The sequence below is a fragment of the Aspergillus chevalieri genome, chromosome 7 (genome assembly GCF_016861735.1).
Source record: "Aspergillus chevalieri M1 DNA, chromosome 7, nearly complete sequence".
NCBI classification, from domain to species: domain Eukaryota; kingdom Fungi; phylum Ascomycota; class Eurotiomycetes; order Eurotiales; family Aspergillaceae; genus Aspergillus; species Aspergillus chevalieri.
Genome location: NC_057368.1, coordinates 1,260,326 through 1,283,345, shown reverse-complemented (window position 1 = coordinate 1,283,345; position 23,020 = coordinate 1,260,326). Strand labels below are relative to the sequence as shown.

Below are 23,020 nucleotides of genomic sequence, written 5' to 3'. Positions count from 1 at the left end.
TGCAGATATTTAGAGAATAATAGTTATCTACACAGTATTGCACTGCCTTCAATGGCAGTTTCTACCAAATAAACCCTCACTATAGGTCAGAATATACGAGGTTGTGACCTATATCGGCCGGCGCGCAAGCAGTCGGGCTGAGTATATATAAGATCAAACATATAGAATAAAGCCATGAAAGAAGCCAATATGCAAACTTCCTTAATAACCAGGCAGAATCCTAAGCGCTAGTACAAAACAAGGAAAGACACTGGTCGCTGTCGTGCGCATTCCGCGGGCAGACGTCTTTCTCTCCGCACACCTCTTCCTCCTCTCAACTTCTTCTCTTCTCCTTCTCCCTTCTCCCGTCCCATTGAAACCTCTCTCCACCCTCCAGATCGTCGCTTCATCCTCCTTTGCGATCACGGTTTTCTGTTCTGTCTGCCTGTTTTGGAATTTCTTTCTCTGTTCTTCCTCCTATAGCAAATATAGGGCAGACCCCGTCCAACCACCTGATAAGAAACAGCCCCGGACCTCCGAGAAGAATCCCAACGCCTCCCACCGTTTTCCAAACCAGTCCCACAGCCCCAGGGGGGAGTGTCTGGTCACGAGTCCTCCCGCTGCGTTATTTTCCTTCCGTTTCCTATCGCCACGAACCAGACAACCCGCAAAAAAAAGATAAAAGAGCGAAATCAGCATGAAAGAAACCCAGGTCGCGTCTGCCGCGACTTCTACCCTCCTAACCGACCTCCCTCAGAAAATCGAGATCCAAGAGCACACGCACATCGACGAAATCACTGGCCTCGAGACTCCCGAACAACTCCTCACGCCCGAAAACAGCCGTTCCGAAACGTCCAGCAACAACGAGAACGCGTCTTCGAACGACGAGAAGGAAAAACCGGTAGCCCGGCGAAGATCTACACGTGTTACACGCGCCTCCCTACAAGCGGCTCAGCTGGAGACTCCGGAGACGGAGAGTAATGATGCTTCTTCAGCTACCAACGGCGATACCTCAGTCAATGCCGGCTTGGGAGGAAAGAGGGCCTCGTCTCGTCTCCGGCACAGTATAGCGGTGATGGAATGGAGCAAAGCTAGCGAAACGAATGAATCACAAAGCCACGCGAACACGGACAAACACCCGCTTACGCCAGATACGTCTGTTTCGGAGACTTCTCAGGAGCCGGCTTCGGAAGAGGCCGACATGTCAATACAGCCGCGGACTCTACGAAAACGGGCAGACAAAAGCAAGGAAGATACTGTGGAGGATAAGGAGGAGGGGACTGCTGAGTCTAAGGACAATGATGAGGAACAGACATTGAGGCGCTCCTCTCGCCGAGGTGTTGCGGAGAGGGTGGCATCGCGGCTTGCTGAGCAGGCTAACACTATCTTGGGAAAGCGGACCAGGGGCGCGAAAGCGAAAGAGCCTGATCGCCGGTCCAGCCTCCGTCCTCGAAGTATCGCTCCTCTCAAGGAGGAGCCTGCGCCGTCAACCAACAACGATCCTTCCGCCAAGAAAAGACGAGTTTCGGACAGTGACCTACCATCATCCACCAAGTCGCAACAAGAAGAAGTGTTTACACAAAAGGAGGAGGAGGAGGAGGAGGAGGCAGAGTCCGCTCCGGTGCTCCGAAGATCCAAGCGTTGGCTGGCGCATGGTCTATACTCCGGACAAGAACCGGAAGGTACTCGCCCTACTCAAACCAAGAAGAACAAGACTACATTCAGGCGGAGACAAAGGGATGCGCCGCGCAAGTATCTTCCAATGCCCATGTTCGCAGGTGATAGGTTGCTGCAGAATGGGAGAGACTTCCAGCTTCCTTTCGACATCTTCTCGCCACTTCCTCCCGGGCAGCCCAAGCCCAACGAGTGGAGGAAGACCAACAAGAGTACGCTCCCTGAACATTGTTTTGAGTGATTTGATGACCAAACTAACGGTCTTAGATGTGTTCGTCGGCGAAGCAGGAAGCATATGGAGAGCCAACAAAGACATGGAGCTATCTAAATGCATGTGTACTGCAGACACTGGCTGCGACGAAAACTGCCAAAACCGCTACATGTTCTACGAATGCGACAATGGAAATTGCGGCCTGGGTCGCGATTGTGGTAACCGTAGCTTCGACGAGCTCAAGCAACGAACTAAGGCTGGAGGGAAGTACAACATTGGTGTCGAGGTCATCAAAACGTCAGATCGTGGATACGGTGTTCGCAGTAACCGCACATTCGAAGCAAACCAGATCATTGTGGAATATACGGGAGAGATCATCACTCAGTCCGAATGTGAGAAGCGTATGCGGACGACGTACAAGAAGAACGAGGTGTGTATATTCCTAGACCATTTACTGACTATAGCTAACTCGATGCAGTGTTACTACCTGATGTACTTTGACCAAAACATGATCATCGATGCTACTCGAGGTTCCATCGCGCGCTTTGTGAACCATTCCTGTGAACCAAACTGTCGAATGGAGAAATGGACGGTTGCTGGCAAACCTCGCATGGCGCTTTTCGCAGGTGACCGTGGCATCATGACAGGGGAGGAGTTGACCTACGACTACAACTTCGAGTGAGTTTGTGAAACCTGTGACAAGTCCAACCTTCAGCTGACAGAACTCCAGTCCTTATTCGCAGAAGAATGTCCAACAGTGCCGGTGCGGTTCGGCCAATTGTCGCGGAGTATTGGGGCCCAGACCGCGGGAAAAGGAGCAACGGTCGAAGGAGAGGGAAGAGCAAAAGAAACAAAACGCGAGCGCGAAGAAGACACAAACCAAGACCACGACAAAGCGAAAGATTGGAAGTGTCATCGACGAATCAGCGTCACGACTGAACAAAAAGCGGAAGACCGTTAAGACTGGGGTCAAGAAGGCTGTTTCAAGATCGCGCGCCTCTGTTTCACGATCAACCACGACAAAGAAGACAGAACCGGCTACGAAGTACACGACCAAGAGAACCACAAAGGCCACCACTAAGTCCAAGGCTGCAACTGCAATTGCAACTGCGACAAAAACTGCCCCCAGAACCAAGCGCAATGTGAAATTGCCCAAGGTGACAACCAAGGCCAAGGTCAAGACGACAGTTTGCACTACTACCAAGGCTAAGCCTGCAGCAAAGGCCCAGCCATCCAAGACCAAAGCAGCATCCACGCTTAAGCGTCCATCGGCAGAAACCAAGGCCAAGATCCTTGCTGCGGCAAAGGGAACGGGTCGGAAGCGGGGCCCTTATAAGAAGAAAACTGATGCGAAGGAAGAGGTCAAACCTAAGGCTGGTCGTGGTCGCTGGGGTGGTGCTAGAACCAAGACCGCCAAAGCTGCTAAGGGTACTGCGCCAAAGAAAACCGGGCGAGGTGTCAAGGCTGGCAAGAAATGATTCAACCCCAATTCGATTGTATATTTGCGAGCAATTCAGGTCCTGAGTGTAGCCCAGCGCCAGCACCGGTACTGGTTACCTTTCTATTGGTTTCTTGGGTTCTTCTGGCCAACTTTCTCGACGGATTTTCAACATGCACCCAGCCCGTGATAACCACAGGCATTCCAACTCAATCCAACAACTCGATCGTCATGTCTTATTTACTTTCTTGTTTTATATTCCTTTGACTTTCTTCCCCATTCTTATCCTATTCCCTCTATTTGAAAGCCTTTACCTTGGTACCCCGTGACGGCGTTTTGCTTTGTTGTCTACATGCGTTTCCCCTATTCCCTCCTTAATATTGTCCCTCTTATTTTTTGGTATAATATTGGGTTCTTGTTATTTTCTATCTGGCGGTTGATTCGCGGTGGTGGAGAGTCGTATCTTGTTCATTCATTACCTTATTTGGACTCGTTTATTGTTGTGTCTGTTTACTGTTTGAATGATGGGATGAGAATGGTAGAAATGTATCCAATATCTTGTATGAGGTAGGAATTGATTATCATTTGGTTCCGTTAGACTTGTACTAAGAGTAGCGGTATACTGCGCGTTCTGGTATTCGCATATTGCAGATTTTAAGGAGAGATAAGGGAAGAAATGCTTTGCCAATAGCTTTTTTACCTGTCTTAATAAATTAACATTGGCACTGACACCAAATGCATGGTAAATTTCCCTTGAAAACCGTTCAATTATGATCCCTATACACCAGGAAAAGACGTCGACACTGACTTGCTAATCAATAAAATATAATCAGATACCCTAGTTCTGACCAGGCTCTCCCTCCTGCGCTGGTGCTGGTGGTTGTTCTTGCTGTTTCTGTTCTTGTCGTTGTTGCGCTTCGTCTGCTTCCTGTTGAGGTTGAGGTTGGGCTTCAGGTTCCTCTTCTGGTTGTTCTGCGGGTGATTCTGCAGGCTGCTCAGCAGAATGCTTAGAAGATTCCGTGGGCCCAGCAGCAAATCTTTCCGTAAGTTGTTGTTCCCCTTCGGGTTGTTGCTGTTGTTGCTCTTGTAGTTGTTCAATTGGCTGTTGTACAGGAGGCTGGTCTTCGACTTCTTCCTTGGTTTGTTGTTCTTGTTCTTGGGGTTGTTCAATTGATTGCTGTACAGGAGGCCGATCCTCAACTTCTTTTTTGGGTTGTTGTTCCTGTTCTTGTTGCTGCTGCGGCTGCTGCTGTTCTTCAGCGGGCTTTTCAACTTCCCGGTTATCTGTCGATGGCTGCTCTTCTGTTGGCCCTGTTTCCGTTGCGGCAGCTGGTGTAGGTGCAGCAGGTTCAGTCGAGGCCTGTATCTGTTCAGGCTCAGGCTCAGGCTCAGGCTCAGCTTCAGGTTCTGGTTGAGTTTCTGTCTGTTCGCTGCTAGCAGGAGCATCCAGACTTCTTTCGAGAGTACCCAATACATCCGCATCTTGGTTTTCGGTGGTGGTCGTATCGTGTTCTTGTTGTTCTGGTTCCGGCTTGGGAGCTGCCTCTTGCTCTTGCGGCTGTTGTTGTTGTTGTTGTTGTTGTTGTTGTTGTTCGAGGGGCTGGTCTGTTGACGTATCCATGGCATCTTGGCTTTCTTGTTGATCAGGCTCTGTCTTGACTGTCTCTTGTGGTTTTTCCGTGGACTCTTCCGGAGCGTGGAGAGCGGGCTGTTCTGCCTGCTGCTGGTTGTCGGTCGTCGTCTCCGCAGCGGGTGCTGGTTGCTCTGGTGCAGTTGGTTGCTGTGTACCAGGTGCTGGTTGAGGTTCAGATGCTGCTGGCTCAGGCTGGTAGTCTGTCATGGTTACATCCGCAGGGGCTGGCTTCTCATCACTAGGCTTGTCTGAGACGGGAGCGGGAGTTTGTTCAGCTACTGGTGATGCATCACCAGGGGCTTGCGGTTCCGGCGCCGTCTCTGCAGGAACAGGTTGGGGAGTCTGGGTAGGTTGAGCAGGTTCCGCAGCAGGCGTCTCCGGCGTCTTCGCATCCATCATGGACTCATCACCCTCATCGCTCTCCTCACCCTCTTCACCATCATCATCCTCATCCTCCTGACCACCCTGGTCACCACGCGACACATCGCCGTCTTCAGACTTGGTACCATCCGTGCCCATCACCCCGTCGCCGGCAGCTCCAGCGCCATGTACGGCAGACGCATCAACACCCTCACCAGGCGCGAACATAACCTTCTTTCTTCTACCCTTGAAGCCCTTACCCTTTCGCTTGGGTGGAGGTGGCCTCCGCTTCGGAGGAGTCATGACAGCCGCAGAGCCAGCCTCTGCAACAACCACACCTTCAGCGTTAACCGTTCCAACACCCTCAACCACTGTCCCTGGGGCGGGTGCCTCGGAATTAACGGTTGCTTCAGCATTACCAGGCACAACCTGATCATCCGCAGTAATCTCCCCTTCAATGCGATGCCCCTCGGGAACCCAAGCCTCATACACAGACACATTCCCAGTCGCAGGGTCCATCTTCTTAAATCGCGTCCGTCTCATAGGCACATTAGGCGTCCCATCAACACCCGTAGCAGCAGCCCCATACAACGAAGGCAGACCCGGCCGTCTCTTCGCCAAAAACTCCACCTCCGGCGGCTCCATATGCCGCGGCACCGTCATCCACTTCCTAGTCACAAAGCTTCTCTCCGCCTTCGACTGCCCCGAGGCAGCAGCGCCACCCTCCTCCGCGTCTGTCGTCTCCTTTTCCTCGTTGACAATAAGGTTGATGTCCTCAGCCTCCTTCGGCGCCTGTCTAATATATATACACCCGGCGCGCGCGGCGCGCAAAAGCGCCTTACTTGTAGGCGTCAACAACTGACTATCTCTTGGCATGGGGTGCTCCGGGAGAGTTTGTTTTCCGCCAGGGCCTTGGAAGATGGATTCTGCTTCGTCGGGTTTGGGGGCTTGGGAGACCATTTGGTGTTGGCGAGTCCAGCGGCGGACGGGGAGGCCTTCGAAGACATCGTGGTCGATTTGGCCGGTGCGCGTGCGGGCGGTGGTTGTTTCACCTAGGTGGCGGCCTGATCGGGAGGATCTGAACTGGGAAATGTTAACGCGCTGTGATGGGGGTCCATGAGGTGAGGTGACATACTGTAGGGGGCATTGTGAGTGGGTATTTTGCAATCTTGTCACAATATGCAATCAAAGAAATGCAAAGCGATTCAACTGATGCAGCGATTATGCGAATTCAGACGAATCGCTGCATGTCCGTTCGCAAGTACAACTCCGATAAAGAGGTGGTTGATGCATCAGAGTCCGTCGCGTTGCGATACGGGAGGATTCCACGTGACTTTCCGGCGGACACTACGACACAAGTATGCTTGGGGTTCGCACTCATATAAAAGAGTAGATTACGCTGGAAAACATAACCGTGAGTAGAGAGTTGGAATTGAAGCTCGTAATGAGTTAAGTAACATCAGGGCGTCTCGGTAGAAATACAAGGCAGCTTAGTCTATTCACTCCGGTACTTCCCCAGAATACCTTCGATCATGAGAAACGATAACGCAGAATCATATTTTTATTCAAACTTCAATGCAGGCTGCAAAAAGAAACGATAGAAATGCGCGGTTTAATCCCAGCTGTAGCGGCAATCGTTAGCCACTCATAATTCATGCACAAGCAGACGACCGGGGAGTCAGGGAGCCTTACCCAGTATCCTTCTGGCGGACGATATCGCCTTGTCCTCCTGTTTGTTTCCCCTAAAAGCGTGTTAGAATAGAGCCCGAGAATTTTTAAGATGGTCGAAGCCTACCGTCTCTTGTCCCTCCACAACCAACTTGTCGAACTGGTAGAACTGGCTGATAACGGTCTGCCTCTGCGAACAGTCAGTAACCCGCGATAGTCACGATGCAAAACCCATATATCATAATCTCTTCCTGTTTTTGTAGACAATATCCCGGGGGCTGATATCCCACTAACCTTCATCATCCGCAAGTTCTGCAACCCCTCCTGGAACAATTCCTGGATCTTCCTGTCCTCCTTCTCATTCTGGTGCTCGCGGAAAGCATCCCTCGTTCTCCTGCGGGCGTATTCACGGAAGTTAAATGCGGAGAATTGCGACGATTGACGGAGGAGAGAACGGAACTATCGCAGGCAATGTCAGCTGGCCTAGGCTGCACATGATGGGGTATCGTAGTTCATGGACGAGACATACCAGAGACCGTGCTTGGAAGGCAGTATCCCGGTTCAATGCGGCCACAGACATGATGGCAGCGTCGAGTATAACAAAGGTATTGAGAAAACTGTATATCCAACAAGGATGTTTAGTGTTGCAGTCGCAAAAACGAAAGTGGCGCTTGAAAGCTTACCAGCGCAGTCGGAGAACGACTGGCTGAATAACGGTTCCGCAAAGAAAAAAGGGACACCTGACGTCAGGGCAGTCGGGAAATTGTCAACACTCACTTCGCACTCTAACCCGGCGTATATCTCGTCCTTTTTCTATTATTTCTCTCAGGCGTTGTTAAATCGCAGAGCGCAGGCGGGAAATTCTTGTGCTTGCCTTCGCCGGAGACGGAGTTAGCCGGACCCCTCGGCCGAGCTTGCTTCCTTCAATCGTGTTGTACACAACGACCACCCGCCCAAACGCGGCTTTATTCGTTGGATCTCGATTAGACAACTACTTTGGAAGGTCTAAATACAAGCAGCCCGTTCTCATCTCCAATGGCGCAAATTCTCACTCCCCCCGCTTCCCGCCATACCTCCGAGTCGCCGGAGGTCCGAAAGGAAACAGAAGTCGACGCCTCTGCCGAACTGCTACAGTCATTAGATACTCTCCTAGAGCGATATCTGCACCTGCTCGATAGGCATCAGAAACTACAGGCAGATTTAGCAAAACGGTTGTCTTCGGTATGATGATCATTGATAGCGTTCGGGAATGACAAGTATCCTAACACCGAACTAGGGGTTTTTCTCTCTTGCGCAGGCCAATTACACATGCCCGCCTGGTCGACGATATGGCGCAGACTACTACGATGAACGGATGAAGGCGACGAGGAAGGTGTAAGTTGATTTATAGTCCAGGTCTGGGTTGTTGCTAATCAAAGGGGTAAATAGGTCACTACGTACTCCTTCAAAAGAGACAGAAGAATCGGAGGATTCTACTGAAGCGAAGGACTATGGGCATACCTTCGCAATTGAATATACACCGGACAACCGTGGTTATGAACAGGAAAAGGATAAGGGGACTTCCGAGAGCCCTTCGGACACTGCGCCATCCGATGAGAATCCAGACCACCACAAGGAAGGCGAGAACAGCACGCGAAAACCAGACAATGCAAGTGCCCCAGAAAATTTGGAAACCGAATTCACAGCCCAGAAACCTAGGCCTATCAAGAAATTCGGTTCTTCGGATCCGATAACGTGGTATGGTATATTGGTCCCGCCATCTCTTCGGAGTGCTCAAAAGAGCTTCACGGAAGCTGTAAATGAGCATTTATCGGAGCTGGCGAATGTCATCGTTGAAATGCGAGCATTTGAGAAGAAAATCGAAGAGGTGCGAAATCGGTTGAATCACAACGGTTCATAGCGATGCGTACAAAGACTAGAATACCAACATTCTGCTTATGACATCGATAAAATACATGAGGAATCCGACAAACTACATTTATTTGGCTGCGATTTATCTCTCAGTACAGTGGCATAATGGTGCTAAATCTACGAAGAACAGGCATTTGAGAAGCAGGTAGAATCCATGCCCCAGAACATATACCAAAAAAACAATACAAAAGACAACTCTCAGCGCCTCTTGAAACTCTCCCAGAAAGGAATCAACCCTCTTTTTGCAAGCGCGGTTTCTCATCTCGCAGTCGTTGATTCTCTCTGCAGTTCTGTAGGTAGGGTGCAGTCGCGACTAGTTGCGAGACTGGGACTTTCGGTTCTTCGTGTTTGAGAGCTCTGACTTGAAGATACATTTGGCTTATTTTTTTTTAGTTTTTTTCTCACGTGAGGGATGCAAACAACCAATACAATCCAAATCCCAAAGCATAGATGAAAACAATAGCGCTTAGCACTATCTCCCATAAAATTGGCTTTCGGTTAGAATCGAGCTTCTTCTGCAGACGCTGATCTTCATCTTGTGATTTTTAATTCTGCTTCTGGAGGGATTGGAGGGACCGTGGAGGGACACAATCGTCTCGATTCTGTCTGCTAACTGATCAAGTCTTTCGGTCTCTTGCATCGGTTTTGTTATAGCCATGTTGATGTCTGGTTTGGATCAAGATGGGAGACATTTGTTGAACGCGGTAGTAAGAGCAACGAGCCAAAGATGGAGTTTGTTTTCTGGCATGTGTAGGCGTCATGGTACATTCATCAATTGAATTCCAACGCATCTAGGCGTAATCAAATGTGCCCCAAAGGCTTCGCTAGTATGACCAAGTACATTCCAAACGCAGTAGTATACATGAAGAAAAGAGCCCTCAGCAGTTCTGCCCATCTGGATTTCTCTCCATCTCGGTGGGGATCGAAGACTCTTCTGCAAGTGCCATTAATCGCTTTGTAGGCGAGAATCCTCGTCACGTAGGCGTTGGTAGTCGTATTGAAGGGATTGTAGGTAGGTTTCCATTCCATTGATGATATCAAATGCCTCGATGTCTTCTTCGTGCAGCATACTCATCGTATAATATTCTCTTAAGGAAATGGCGAGAAGTAGTAATAGGGTTCTAAAGAGGCTTGTGTTCCTCTCTCTCTACTCTTCTTTTCCATTACCCTGGGTGTATAAGCGTCATACTCTGTTAATTCATTGTGTCCTCCATTACAATCATTTCTACTATAAATATCAAAAAATCAAGACGAAAAACGCCTTTCAGAATGATCATCTCCGGTATCGAAAAGGAAGAGTAACCGAGTCCATATCTCACCTCATATATAAAGACAAGGACCCTGATCAATCCTGTCCATTTGGTCATCTCCTCATATATGCAGGAATCAACTTTCCTTCGCAAGCGCAGATTCTCATTCCATAGGCTTTGATTCCCATTGTGGAGTGTTTGTAGGTGAGATTTGACTTGCTCTGCCAAGTGGTCTAATTTCTCGCTGTTGCTAGCAATGCTGTTTGACTTTCCGTGCTCCATGGGCTAATGTTTGGAGAATGTCCAGTAGGAAGAAATCGAAAGAGTTTGTCCTTGATGTGTAGGCGTCATTATACATCATCAGAGAATGAATCCATATCCCCCAGCAGACATCAATATGATTATGACCGTCACTTCTGCACATCATTCTCTCAAAATTCGTCCCAATAGGAATCATCACTCTGCTGTAAGTGTCCACTCTCATTTTACAGGCGCTTAGTCTCATCGCGCAGGGATTCAATCTCATCCTGAAGGGAGTCTAGACGGGACATCACTCGATTGATTCCGTTTAGTACCTCGTTGGCGACAGCCTCGCCAATGGTGTTTTCTTTTTGCATTGAGGCGTTAGGTCTTTCGTGCTCTAACTGGCCAGGATAAGTAGTGAAAGAAAAAAGGTTTATTTTTGATGTGTAGCGTCATTATGCCTCATCTATACTTGTACGGTTGTCGAAATGCAGAATCAGCAAACCGACACGCTCCATACACCAGAGCATAGACCACAAAAATATCTCTAGATAGGACCCTTAGTCTCATTCTTCTGATGTGTCTCCTCAATCCTCCCACTCAGCTAACTGGCAATCGTCAAGGAGTCCAGGATCCATCAAGTCCTTATCACCATGTTTGAGGATCATAATCTTGAGATGCCTTTGACTTTCTCTGTAACCCATTGTTTTTCGTTGTCATCAGTGGTGGTTTTTTTTTTTTTTTTTTTCCCGGGCTTTGGAGGCTTTGCGTCTCGGAGCTTCATGTTTGGCTTGAGTCAGATTGGTGTGATAGTTGGCTCGAGATAACCGTTATTATACAGTAAGGGTTGTAGTGAATAGCAAGTAGAAGGAGCGATGGAGTTCTTTATTTCAATAAAATACCGGCGTCATTGTACCTTCAGCTATGTGCTATTCCTGGAACGAGCAACATCCTCAGGCTTCGAGGGGAGAACGGTTATAAACAGGTACAATCCATACCCAACAGCATCTATGCAAAAAACCCTCAGCATTTCTACTCATTTGGCTATCTCGCCATCTCTGTAGATGTCCAGATTCCTTTGCAAGCGATGACTCTCAGCATTCGGTGATTCTAGGCTGGATCCTATCCTGTCGAGTCCCTCCAGTGTCTTGGTAAGAGCGCCGGCAATAATGATTTCGTTTTGACTTATCATGTCTGACTTGAATCAGGATGGCTTTAGACAACAATGATGATGGCAGCAGAGCCTAGTTAATAAAAGAGCAGTAGAAATTTTTCTCTACTGGTAACTGGTAGTGCGTCATTGTATCTTCTGTGTTTGTATCGCGGGACTTGACGATCTTCTTCTCTTCATTTTCTCCCATAGCAATCATTTCATCAACAACTAGGAATATTACCATTTCAACTACGATTTATTCGACTACTATATACTAATCGAGTCCCAGACCCCTAAAAATAACAGTGCAATGCCATTTCCCGCCTATCGCTCGGTTCGGATAATTTATCGGTTGGTGTCTGACCATTATTGTCACAGCTTGACTATTTAAAAATGCTGACACGGAAATGTGGTTTCAGGTTAATATTACAAGCGCGTGGTCGGCCGCGATAGTGTTTCCTAGGTCCGCCTCCGGCTCAGGATGAGACGAATCGGCCTTAACCGACCTGGGCGCTCTCCACTTGGCCTTCAGATCCCGGAATATCATTTGCTGCGTGGTCGCTGCCAATATGTGACTGATTCACCTGCTCCGGAGCGATAATAAAGCTGGTTCTGACCAGTGTACTTCGGAGTACGCTATTGGATACGGCGCGTTTGGGCGTCGCCCGATATCTCCGAAAAGCAAAAAGTAAATAATGCGATGCGGATACCAATGGACGCAGATGATTGAAACGAGCATGCCTCCATTATCCTCTTCTCCGGTCAATCGGAAACGTGACTCGCGATGAATTGGTCAATTCAGGCCTAATGATCCGCTTCTAGCCTCCCCAATTGCGCCACATCCGTTAATATGCAGCTGATACCTAGGACCGACGATCAAAACGTCCTTGCTCTGCATCACTCCACTTGGCTCGAACTAGGCCGTTTCCCAAAGTGGCTATATCCCATACTCTACACCCATGTAATGCTCGGAGGTAATGTCAATATCTGAAGGCTAGCGTGAAGGAGTGCTGGGGTGCTGAGGGAAACCCTTGTTCTGATACCCACCACCCAGAATGTCGCGTCTGACAATTCTTTCTTCGTCTTTTTCTCTTTCTTTTCTTGCATTTTCATTCTCTATTGCTCCGCGGGCTCGAGCCTTTTTATTCTGTTCTTCATGATGGATTTGTGAGTGGACGTCCCCAACAAACAGAGTACAATGGACTGGCTAACGGCTACTTTGACGTCTCCAGGGGTTTCTATTAGTGAATTATTTCCAGAAGTATCCTCAGATTGATATTAGTGGTGTTGACAATTGACTTGCATCCCATTCTTTCCTTTCTTTGACATTTTATCCTGATATGGTAAGTATCCTGCTGCACAATGCGCCACAATCTGCACCATTTGCTCATACTATTTTTCTCCTGCAGAGAGGCGTTGACTGCCTATTCCAACCTCTGTTACGTTCGATTTACTATCTTGAGCTTGGTCTCAAGTCCATTCGTTTGCTGTCTCTGACAATTACTGCTGATCGGTTTCGCTTTCGATTCAGCTACCATTCACTTGATTTCTAAATTTCTTCCTCCACGGAAAATCAGCCATTTCAACTCATTCCAATATCAGACGGAGCCGAACCTACGACTGGCTTCATTGGGCAACAACTGAAGTGTCGCCAAAGATCACTCTAGTATAAACAGTCTACGAGGAATTATACGATCTTCCTATCCGTTATTGAATGAATCCGAACCCAATGGGTAATCCGGGCCCCCTTTCTGAGCTGGAAAAAGCTCCGGAGCGAAAAGGATCCGTCCAACGCGCAAGGCAGATGTTGGAAGCGGGCAAACGTCCAAGAGTACAGGAACCTGAATCAAGCAAGGACCGACGCGATGTATGCTCTATTAGTTCGAAGGCCTTGCATATGACACAATGGCCCCTGCCGGATAATAGTACAATGCCTGGAAACTTTCTTGATCCTCAAGCCAGTCTTATTCCGAGAAGACCCCCGCCACGTCGTCCGCCTCGTCCAGATGCGCCGTCACCGTCCATTTATTCAGAGAGAAGCGCCCCAGGATTTGCACCTAGTCCACTACATTCCAGAGAGCCCCGTCAATCGTTCTCACAGCCTTCGCCGTATCAGAACCCTAGCCGGATTCCACCTCGGGACTCCCCGTCGCCATCAGGGCGGAGTAACCCTCACGTATCTATTTTCAACGAAGACCTTTCAGATACTGACTCCGTCTTGTCGATTCTCAATTATCCCCTTCCTCCGCAACAAGGGAGGACTGCCGGTCTAGTGCCGCCTCCGTCAAATTCGGTTCGACATACTTTTGGTCGCAGATCATCCGTATCGCCAATACCCGAGGAGCTAACGGAAAGCCCAACCAACGTGGACGATTCGTATGCCTCGAGTAGGGCCATACCTTCTGACTATGGTTCTCCGACTCACGAGTCCGAGATCCTTGGAACATATCTAGATGATGAGTCTGATGATTGCCAGGAAGCGAAAAAGCCTGTCGAAGAGAATGGCGAAGGCCTAGTGAGGAGCGCGAGCGTTGGAACAAGGGGTAAACCGTCACTGCGTGTGGTTCGAAAGCCCAGTTCGGAATCTCCTGCACCTTCAGAGGGCCAGTCTAGAGCACTTGAAGCAAGTACTATCGGGCGAGCCCTATCTGGAACACCTGCAGATGAGGATTTGAGAGCTCCAGTCCCCAGTCCAAAGGAGTCATACTCTAGCCTCTCGGATCGTTCTTACGAATTCGATCTCGAAAAAGGAGCATTCGTCTTGGATATTGGCCAACCACGCCCTGAGTTCCAGCATGACCCGGGAAATCAACCGGGGTTACCTAGAGCTGCGCCTACGATGAGCGACAAAAGACCAGGCGCACGCAGGCCTCCGCGTCTGGACATGGACGCAGTCCGTGATGCCCAAGCTCGGGGCAGCTTAACAAGCTTGCCTGATCTGATCCGGCGGGCAACTAAACTCGCTTCACATTTAGATCATGGGAGAACGGCAAGTGGGAATGACAACCTGAGTAGCAGCAACGATTCTCGGAGTCTACCGTGGAGTAAGTACGAACCAACGACTAGATGTACCAGTTAAACTAACAACTTGAAGATCGTCATCGCAACTCCGGATCTCTGCAGGATACTCTAGAAAATTTCCCTCCCCCTCCACGACGTAACACAGAAGGATATTCGTCTTGGCCCATGTTCTTGAGGCGGTCAACATTGCACAACATAGAAACTCTAAACTCGCACTCTGATCACGGCGAAGCCGAGGAGAAACCGGCAAAACGTTCACGCCGCTGCTGCGGAATGCCCCTCTGGCTATTCATCCTGATTTGCGTCGCAGTCATCATTATCATAACCCTCGCTGTCCTCCTCCCGATCTTCCTCGTTGCAGTTCCCAAGGACAGAGCGAATAACGAATCAACATGTGAAGCATCCCACCCCTGTAAAAACGGGGGTTTTAGCGTCTCCAGCGGATCTGTTTGTTCTTGCGTTTGTACGAATGGGTATACAGGATCTCAGTGTACTATCGCGGGTGACAGTAGCTGTACCACGACTGATATCGACGGGGGTTCGACATCAAAAACCGCGACGATGGGTAGTGGTTTGCCGCAGTTGTTCCAGGACTCTCAGGAGACATTCAATATTCGCCTTGATCCGGTTACCATTATGGCTCTTTTTAGCAAGAGCAATGTCTCGTGTACGACGCAGAACGAGCTCGTATCAATCAATGATGTTTCAAGCAAGACACGTCGGTTCTTCCCTGTACAGCTGGATGACCTGGCATCGCAAACCCTCGCTGCTCGTGATGCCGTCGCTACAATAAACGGCATCATCTTTGACGACTCTTCTCCAACAGCTGAGCCCTTACCCACAGCTACTGATATCACGACCGCATCCCCGCCGCCTCAGGAAACGTCAACAACATCATCCTCTGAAACATCAACTACCTCAGCACCAACAACCACGGCCCAAACAACCACCCCAACTACGTCTCCTACATCTACATCTACATCAAACCCCACATCTACAGCCACAAGCGTGCCACAAAAAGCCCTCACGTTTTCCCAAGTCGCCATCCTCTACATCTTCGAAATGACAGGCACGCTCAACGCAGCAATTCAATCAGAAGAGGATATCCGACACTATCTGAAGAGTACGTACTCGACATCAAATGGTGGGAACTATGATGTGGATTTGAGTAGGTCGGGGGTGCAGGCGAACTTTGCGCTTGATTTTGGTGAGTGGACGATTACGATGGGAAATGGGACGAAGGCTGGCGGTTGACTTTATGTGGAGTTTGGTTTGGAATGGTGTATATTTGGGATTTTCTCTTCTTACTTTCCTTCATTCTCTTGCTTTCGGGTTAGTCTTCTTCTGGGTGGTTTGATTGGGCTTTAACTCAATGTGCATAAGTTTAGTTGTTGTGGTTGTGTATAGATATGTATAGTCAATCAGTCTACGTTTGTATACAATGGAGTCTTTATTTGAAGAATGAGTCTTTGGGGCCTGCGAAGAAGCCCTACTTTTATTATTTTGGATGCTGTGTTCTTTTTCTGGACGCGGCTTTGACAATTGCCTTGGTCTGAACCCGGAAACCGGGTCATCCTCGCCGTCTGGTCGTAGTTTCACCTTCTCTCATGGGGTATCACCGTGCCTGGGCCTTCCAAGGCCAAGGTACATAACCTAGCCAGACACAAAAGAACAAAAATACAAAAAGATGTCCTCATCAACCCCCTCAATCACTACTTTGATCATCCGAGTCACTAGTCTGCGCCCCATCAGCCAAATCCATCATTTTCACCACCGCATCCCCATTCCTTCCCTTTTTCTCAGCCGCAAACCACGCCTCTCTCCTCTTCGCCTCACGCTTCTCCTTTCTAGCCTGCCGCTGCACCTTCTCCCGCTGCGCCTGCTCCTGTTTCTGATGCAGCTCATTGACGTAATCCTGCAGGTGGATCAGGTCAGAGCGGAGCTTCGTGGCCTCGTCGGTGGTAGTCTGGCGGGCGGTTTCGCTGACCGTGGATTTCTTTTTCAGTATGGAGAGCTCGGCTTCAAGGGTTGCGATTTGAGTGTCTTTGGCGGTTGTGTCTTCGAGAGCTTGGGTGGAGTGGACGGTGGATGAGGATGGTTGTTGAGTGCCGGGTTGTTGCTGGCCTTGGCTAAGGGCGGCAAGTTCGGCGAGGCCTTCTTCCATCATTGAGTCTGGGAAGAAGGCGTGGGTCAGGGCTTCGGAGAAGGGGTCGGCTTTTGTCTTGGATTTCTGGGTATCTTTGGGGGTGGGGAGGAGGTGGGTTTGGAAGGCGTAGTCGGCGGGAACAGCGCCTGGATTCACTGATGATTCGGAGAGTGTCTGGTCATATCGGGGTTTGACAATCGTATGCGCTATCCTTGTCAGGTCGAGGGATGGGTGAGGTAGCCCGTTTGGTGGTAGCATCGACAAGTTGGTTACAGGGTGTGTGTAGTCGGCTACGATCGTGGCGTATTTCCGTCTAGCGACATTCCACGAAAGAACCTTTCCGTTATGTTGACCGGTTAATAGGATAGTGCCATCGTACGATAGGGCAAGCGACTGGACCGCGCCCGTGTCAGACGAAGGAGGTAGCCAGCGGTCCTCCGCTGACGGCTGGGCCGGGGTGGATTGTAACGACGGGTCGTGAAGAGGATGTTGAACGGACTGATTCTTGTAGAACTCAACGCATTGAACGCTACCATCCTCATATCCCACGTAGAACGCACGGTCGACTGGGTCCAATGTCACGCATGTTGCTGAGGAGGGTAAAAGGAAAGTTCGCAAGGCACGTCCTGTATGATAGTCCCAAGCAACCGCGGTGTTATCCTTTGCGGTCGAGACGGCGATATTGTAACGGCCAGCACTGTGGCCCAATGCGATCGATGTTATAGCAGCGCGGTGGTTAGAAAATGTGCGAATGGGCGAGTTTGGTTGCTGTCGATCCCGGCCAGACGGGGGCTTGATGAAGGAGAGAATGTTTGCCAATGACCACACGTGAATGCTCGCATCAGATGATCCGGAGAGGATGAAATTGGAAGTACGATCGACCACGAGAGAGGTTACCGGTTGTAAATGCGACGCCGTCGTAGCCACTTGACGTCCGGTACAGGTCTACCAGACCTTCCAGTCAGATTTCGCAACGCCAAACGAGAAAGTCAAGGAGCATATCATACCTCCCACAAGATCAAACGACCACCCTCTGTCCCCAGCACCAAGATATCGCCATTCTTACCGCCCGCAACCGCAAGACTGCGTATCCGCTCCGGGAAGGGAACCGTTGCTTCTTGGTTCCCCTTTTCTCTGCTATATACGTGGACAATCGCCTTCTCCGACTGAGCCGCGAACACGTGCGACGGACTCACTGCCAAACAATTGCCAGCTGTCGAGCTTTTCTTGAAGGTGGAGCGCAGCGCGGGAGCAGGCTGGAACTCTTGGAGGCAGATTCCAACATCTCTCAGCGATGCTGATGCAGGAGCTTTGCCGGACGTCAGAGTCGACGCGATGAAGCACTCTGAGAGCATGAGGAGCTACAAGAGTGAAACGAGGGGGAAATTATATAAAGGATGAATCAATTGTAGTAAGTCTCGTTGGGCCTTTTTTTTTTTTTTTACCATATCAAAAGCGGATCATCACGTGTTTGTATTGTTTGCATGTGCTTGATATTGGTCATGTGACTATCCCGACTTCATCGGGAAACCGAGTCAACTAACGTCAACAACAACTCTCTCCTTCAATGGGAGCAACTGAGACCATCTTTCCCTCCATGGATTTCACAGTAACCGGTCGCATCTTCCTACCATCCTAGAATGGGATTGTTTCGGGGCCTTCTCTGCTTGTACAGCCCCTGCTGCCCTTCTCAAGAGACCCGGTGTCTTCCAGTCACTTCCTGTCCGGGCGAACAGCTTTCGTATATGCGCCATTGAACGGTTTGCAAGCCTTTACTGTACATTCATCTTAAAATAACTCGCAGAGGGTTGTTTCCGGCACAATTTACCTGACCACAGCACATGAGGCACAGGCTGCGACCACCTCCAAGCATGATAGCCGTTTCGGCTGCACACGCAAGGGGCATGTGCAGGGGCATTTGATTGCCCATTGCAACACCACTGGTTGGTCATTGGAAGCAAAGACAGGACTATGACATCCATTATTGCCTTTCAGAGCGCCGAATTGGCTCCCTGAGATTGTTTCATTCCGGTTGCTGCCCTGGTTGTTATGACGAAATCGGGGCTCCTGCGTAGGACGGACCATCCACGTTTTGGTGCTCCTGCAGGTGGTGCGGATCGAGGCATCGCCCAATCACCGGTTCGGTTGCTGGATCTCACCTCCTTCTGGTATGCAAGGAAGGCCATGTAGTTACCCTGTGGGAGATGCCTTCATGTCCCAAAGTGTTGGGTAATTCTCTGGAAGGGAGAGCGTATACATGCCCCCGATATACCTGGCGTGCCGTCCTTTCCAGGACAGCCAAGGGATGTCTAGTTAACATTTTTCTTTCTGGCGTAGTATAAGGAGCTGTCGGTTCCTCCATTTCTCCTTTGGAACTATTCTCCGGCCTTTTTTTTTTTTTTTTGCTGTCATAACAGTGCTTTATTTTTATCTCTTGAACGTCTTCTAGGCATTCCTATTGATTGATCTAACTGCTTCGCTTCGCCCTTTCCAGTGCCGTAATGTTCTCGTCTAACTACGATCCCATAACAATGCGGCCCCCAGCGCCTCGCGATAACTATCACCAGCATTCTCTGTCCGCCAATATGGTCCCGTCCTATGCGAACAGGAATATGCCTCCGTACTACATGAAGGAGAATATCATGCCTCACAGCAACAATTTCAACCATCATAACAACAGTACAAGCCCGTCTGCGCCGCGCTACTCGCCGAATTTGCGACCATGGAGACGGCAACACTCTCATGGCTCCCTTTCGTTCATGACCAGCCCTCGTCTGGAGCAAACAGAGTATACAACGTCACAGCAACAACGGCGGCCAGCAGATGGGGCACCTGTCTGCGTTTCACCCTTTCGATCCGTGCGGAGAATGAAACAGCCTTTTCAACTGATGCTGCCAACGTCTCCGGCGTGTGAGAGTACCGCGACATTTGCGAAAGAGCCCAGACGACTGCACCCTAGCCCTTCACTGTCGGACTCTCGAGAGTCGCACCCATCGTCTTCATCCACATACTTTTCGCCTAAGCCTGAGTCAGAGTCCGACAATGAACCCGAATTCAACATAGCCTGTGCTTGTGCACCTGGTGAGAATATTTGCGACAACTGCAACGTACAGCAAAGCCCTCAGATCCAAAATGAAGAGCAAAAGAGAAGCGTTGAAATCACGAACGTCCATATGGCACACTCGACTCTTGTCAAACAATACGGAGATGTCACTGCCAACGACCGCGAAACCACGCCCACATCCGCCGAAATAGAATCCACGCCTTCGCCGAACAGTGAGGAAACCGGAGAGGAAGACACCCTTGGTAGATTGCAAAGGGCAAGAGCAGGGACAACTTCTACCCAGGCGAGTTGGGTGCCGGACAACTTCTCATACTGCCAGAATTGGTTCCAGGGTGTAGAGACCATGGACGTTAAGGATGAGAAATCCAGGGAACACAGTCGGCGGAAATTTCAAATCGTTCAAGTCGAAAACAAGATTACACCCAGTTCGCCTCCCAGTAACCACGATGTCAAAGATGTGGTAAGTGTTCAAGATTCCCCCTTTGTGAAAAAAAAAATTAAAATTAGCTAACGCAAACTCAGAAACTGGCTGTTGCCAGTAGAACAAAGCCAAAGCTAGTCGACATTTCACGACAATCATCGCCATTAATGAGCTGTTCAGTTCCTGCTCATCAAGATCCAGTCCCCTCCACGCCAGATCATCGACAGCAGGAAGTATCTGCATTCAGCCCTGACACGCCTCTTGAGATCGCGGACAGCGGCTATGTCACTCATCTCGCGTGTTTCTCTCTGGATGATAGTCGAGACGACAAGGAAGACGATGAATATACAGACGCGAGCTCAATAGCTTCAGAAAGTGTTAGCTCAACGGTTGTTTGCGAAAAACCGGCGATCAATTCAGACAGACCCATCTTGCCAAACAAAACTGACCAGCCACCCAACGCCACGCTAGCACCAAAGCCAGATGCATCACCTGGAACGTCATCAAATAAATCAGAACGAGAACAGCTCGAAAAATGGTGGGATCACGAATGGACCATCGACCAACTGGAACAATCAGTGAAGGACTTTCCGGAAAGCAAGCTCAAACTGACGTCCCCGGTCATCATGTTTTTGCGCGAAAGCGATGAGAAATCACTTATACGCCAATTCGAGAAAGTCTTCCCAGACGCCGCGGAGTATCAGCTGGACTGCCTCTGTGCTTCTTTGATAGCCAGAAACTATATCTTCGAGCTGTGCTCGAACCACCGACGAAATAGCGGGCTCTCACGTCGACTCAACGTCGCTTCAGAGAAGAACTGTCCGAACCTAGGTATCCGATTCGCTCAGGCATTGCCATCACAGATCAAAGACCAGGTCTTGGGGTCACGAAGCACAGAGCTTTGCAAAGATTTGGATGCCATGGTCAATGACATGCTTTTTGCAGTCACCGGGAAAGCCGATGAAACACTCAAGTCTGCTATCACAGTACTTGCTCAGGTACTTGAAAAGAGGGCTTGATCTTCTGACGTTCGTTCGTCGTCTTTTTTTTTTTTTTTTTTTTGCATTTCCTCTGTTTTTCTCTCCTCTCTTACTTTGCTGTTGTGACATCATTCAAGCGAGATTGCATTGCTTCTTCTCATACCCTTATTGCCTGTTTCGCAATATGAGCTGAACTTTCAAATTGACCTTATTTCCTTTGTTGTGTCTCAATATGTCCACATTTATTAATGTGTAATTGTTAGCAAAATATGTCAAATGACAGACCATGGATACCCTGAAATGTATTTGGAGAGCAATACAAGTAGAAGTTTTGTAGCAACGCTATTCATACCTCAGGCATACAACCAATCACTAAGCTCGGATTATCGTCATTTGGCCGCCGGAGTAACAAAGGTCCATCGATTCCGTTATCATGCGGCGTCGGTGCTTTCCCGCGGAATTTCAATTCTTACAACTTTTTGACAATTGAAACACCACCACAATGGCAGCAGTATCGTCGAGCCCTTTTCGCCTTCTAAACGCTACATCGAGGGTTGTCCCTCAAGTTGGAGCCGCCGTTCCAATCGGCGCTCGCAGTTATGCCACCACAGATCCCTCCCCATCCGCCACCAGTTCCCCGACGACGCTGCGCAGAAAAACGACATTCAAGGATAAACTGAACGCCGGCCCATCGTTTGCAGATTTCGTCTCTGGCGGCAATGACTCGACTCCGCTTGATCCCTCTGAAGCATACGAACTCAAAACGGCACTGGTCGGTCCCGCCGGGAAGAAGAAGGAAATGACGCGGTTACCGTCGTGGTTGAAGACGCCGATTCCCGATTCGAAGAACTATCAGCGCTTAAAGAAGGATCTTCGGGGTCTGAATTTGCACACCGTTTGCGAGGAGGCGAGGTGTCCGAACATCTCGGACTGCTGGGGTGGTAATGATAAGTCGGCTGCGACGGCGACAATTATGCTCATGGGTGATACTTGTACCCGTGGTTGTCGGTTCTGCAGTGTGAAGACATCACGCGCGCCGCCGCCGCTTGACCCGCACGAGCCGGAGAATACAGCAGAGGCAATTTCGAGATGGGGTCTTGGATATGTGGTTTTGACTAGTGTCGATCGAGATGATCTCGTGGACGGCGGTGCCCGGCACTTTGCCGAGACGGTCATCAAGATTAAGCAGAAGGCACCCAATATGCTGGTCGAGTGTTTGACGGGCGACTATGCCGGAGACACCGAGATGGTCTCCCTCGTTGCCCGTTCCGGTTTGGACGTGTATGCGCATAATGTCGAGACCGTCGAGGCCCTGACACCGCAAGTCCGTGACCGCCGCGCCAAGTTCCAGCAATCCATCCGCGTTCTCGATGCCGCGAAGAAGGCGAGACCGGACCTCATCACCAAGACATCGCTCATGCTTGGTCTTGGAGAAACAGAAGAACAGCTCTGGGACACACTCCGCCAGCTTCGCGCTGTAAACGTTGACGTCGTCACTTTTGGTCAGTACATGCGGCCAACAAAGCGTCACATGGCTGTCCATGAATATGTCACTCCTGACCAGTTTGAACTCTGGCGCCAGCGCGCCCTTGACATGGGATTCCTCTACTGTGCATCAGGACCCCTGGTTCGCAGCAGTTACAAGGCTGGTGAGGCATTCATCGAGAACGTGCTGAAAAAGAGACGCGCCGGTGCCGGAAGCGCAGAGACTGTTAGTGATAAGACGATTGCCGTGGGTGAGGCTACTCGTTAAGCATCTATTTCTTCTTTTTTCTGGTCTTGCATGCTTTTCTTTTGTCCATATCTGAAAGCCTCAACGCATAATATGTCGACTGCATGTTTCATTTGTTTCTGCTCGTACTCAACGG

General features: G+C 49.7%; 8 protein-coding genes across 8 annotated transcripts; 5 read left to right on the top strand and 3 right to left on the bottom strand.

Annotated features, from left to right (window-relative positions):
- Positions 1 to 676: 676 nt before the first annotated feature.
- Positions 677 to 3,342, top strand: ACHE_70433A (putative histone-lysine N-methyltransferase (Ash1); the record flags this gene model as incomplete). The annotated part of the gene is made up of 4 exons (XM_043282766.1): positions 677 to 1,865; positions 1,921 to 2,294; positions 2,343 to 2,542; positions 2,595 to 3,342. The coding sequence occupies 4 exons, from the start codon at positions 677 to 679 to the stop codon at positions 3,340 to 3,342; spliced, it is 2,511 nt and encodes an 836-aa protein (XP_043140112.1).
- A 798-nt stretch (positions 3,343 to 4,140) lies between these two features.
- ACHE_70432S (uncharacterized protein) lies at positions 4,141 to 6,442 on the bottom strand (the record flags this gene model as incomplete). The annotated part of the gene is made up of 2 exons (XM_043282765.1): positions 4,141 to 6,378; positions 6,431 to 6,442. The coding sequence occupies 2 exons, from the start codon at positions 6,440 to 6,442 to the stop codon at positions 4,141 to 4,143; spliced, it is 2,250 nt and encodes a 749-aa protein (XP_043140111.1).
- Positions 6,443 to 6,907: 465 nt separating this feature from the next.
- ACHE_70431S (LYR motif-containing protein) lies at positions 6,908 to 7,543 on the bottom strand (the record flags this gene model as incomplete). Its single annotated transcript, XM_043282763.1, has 5 exons — positions 6,908 to 6,917; positions 6,988 to 7,037; positions 7,091 to 7,153; positions 7,258 to 7,422; positions 7,493 to 7,543. 5 exons carry the CDS (start codon positions 7,541 to 7,543, stop codon positions 6,908 to 6,910), a joined length of 339 nt encoding a protein of 112 aa, XP_043140110.1.
- Positions 7,544 to 7,998: 455 nt separating this feature from the next.
- ACHE_70430A (uncharacterized protein) lies at positions 7,999 to 8,863 on the top strand (the record flags this gene model as incomplete). The annotated part of the gene is made up of 3 exons (XM_043282762.1): positions 7,999 to 8,184; positions 8,240 to 8,337; positions 8,392 to 8,863. The coding sequence occupies 3 exons, from the start codon at positions 7,999 to 8,001 to the stop codon at positions 8,861 to 8,863; spliced, it is 756 nt and encodes a 251-aa protein (XP_043140109.1).
- Positions 8,864 to 13,234: 4,371 nt separating this feature from the next.
- On the top strand, positions 13,235 to 15,795 carry ACHE_70429A (uncharacterized protein; the record flags this gene model as incomplete). The annotated part of the gene is made up of 2 exons (XM_043282761.1): positions 13,235 to 14,564; positions 14,615 to 15,795. 2 exons carry the CDS (start codon positions 13,235 to 13,237, stop codon positions 15,793 to 15,795), a joined length of 2,511 nt encoding a protein of 836 aa, XP_043140108.1.
- Positions 15,796 to 16,246: 451 nt separating this feature from the next.
- Positions 16,247 to 18,042, bottom strand: IPI3 (putative ribosomal assembly complex component Ipi3; the record flags this gene model as incomplete). The annotated part of the gene is made up of 2 exons (XM_043282760.1): positions 16,247 to 17,632; positions 17,695 to 18,042. The coding sequence occupies 2 exons, from the start codon at positions 18,040 to 18,042 to the stop codon at positions 16,247 to 16,249; spliced, it is 1,734 nt and encodes a 577-aa protein (XP_043140107.1).
- A 1,230-nt stretch (positions 18,043 to 19,272) lies between these two features.
- ACHE_70427A (uncharacterized protein) lies at positions 19,273 to 21,451 on the top strand (the record flags this gene model as incomplete). Its single annotated transcript, XM_043282759.1, has 3 exons — positions 19,273 to 20,211; positions 20,274 to 21,158; positions 21,416 to 21,451. The coding sequence occupies 3 exons, from the start codon at positions 19,273 to 19,275 to the stop codon at positions 21,449 to 21,451; spliced, it is 1,860 nt and encodes a 619-aa protein (XP_043140106.1).
- Positions 21,452 to 21,654: 203 nt separating this feature from the next.
- ACHE_70426A (lipoate synthase) lies at positions 21,655 to 22,905 on the top strand (the record flags this gene model as incomplete). Its single annotated transcript, XM_043282758.1, has 1 exon — positions 21,655 to 22,905. The coding sequence occupies one exon, from the start codon at positions 21,655 to 21,657 to the stop codon at positions 22,903 to 22,905; it is 1,251 nt and encodes a 416-aa protein (XP_043140105.1).
- Between the last annotated feature and the right edge of the window lie 115 nt (positions 22,906 to 23,020).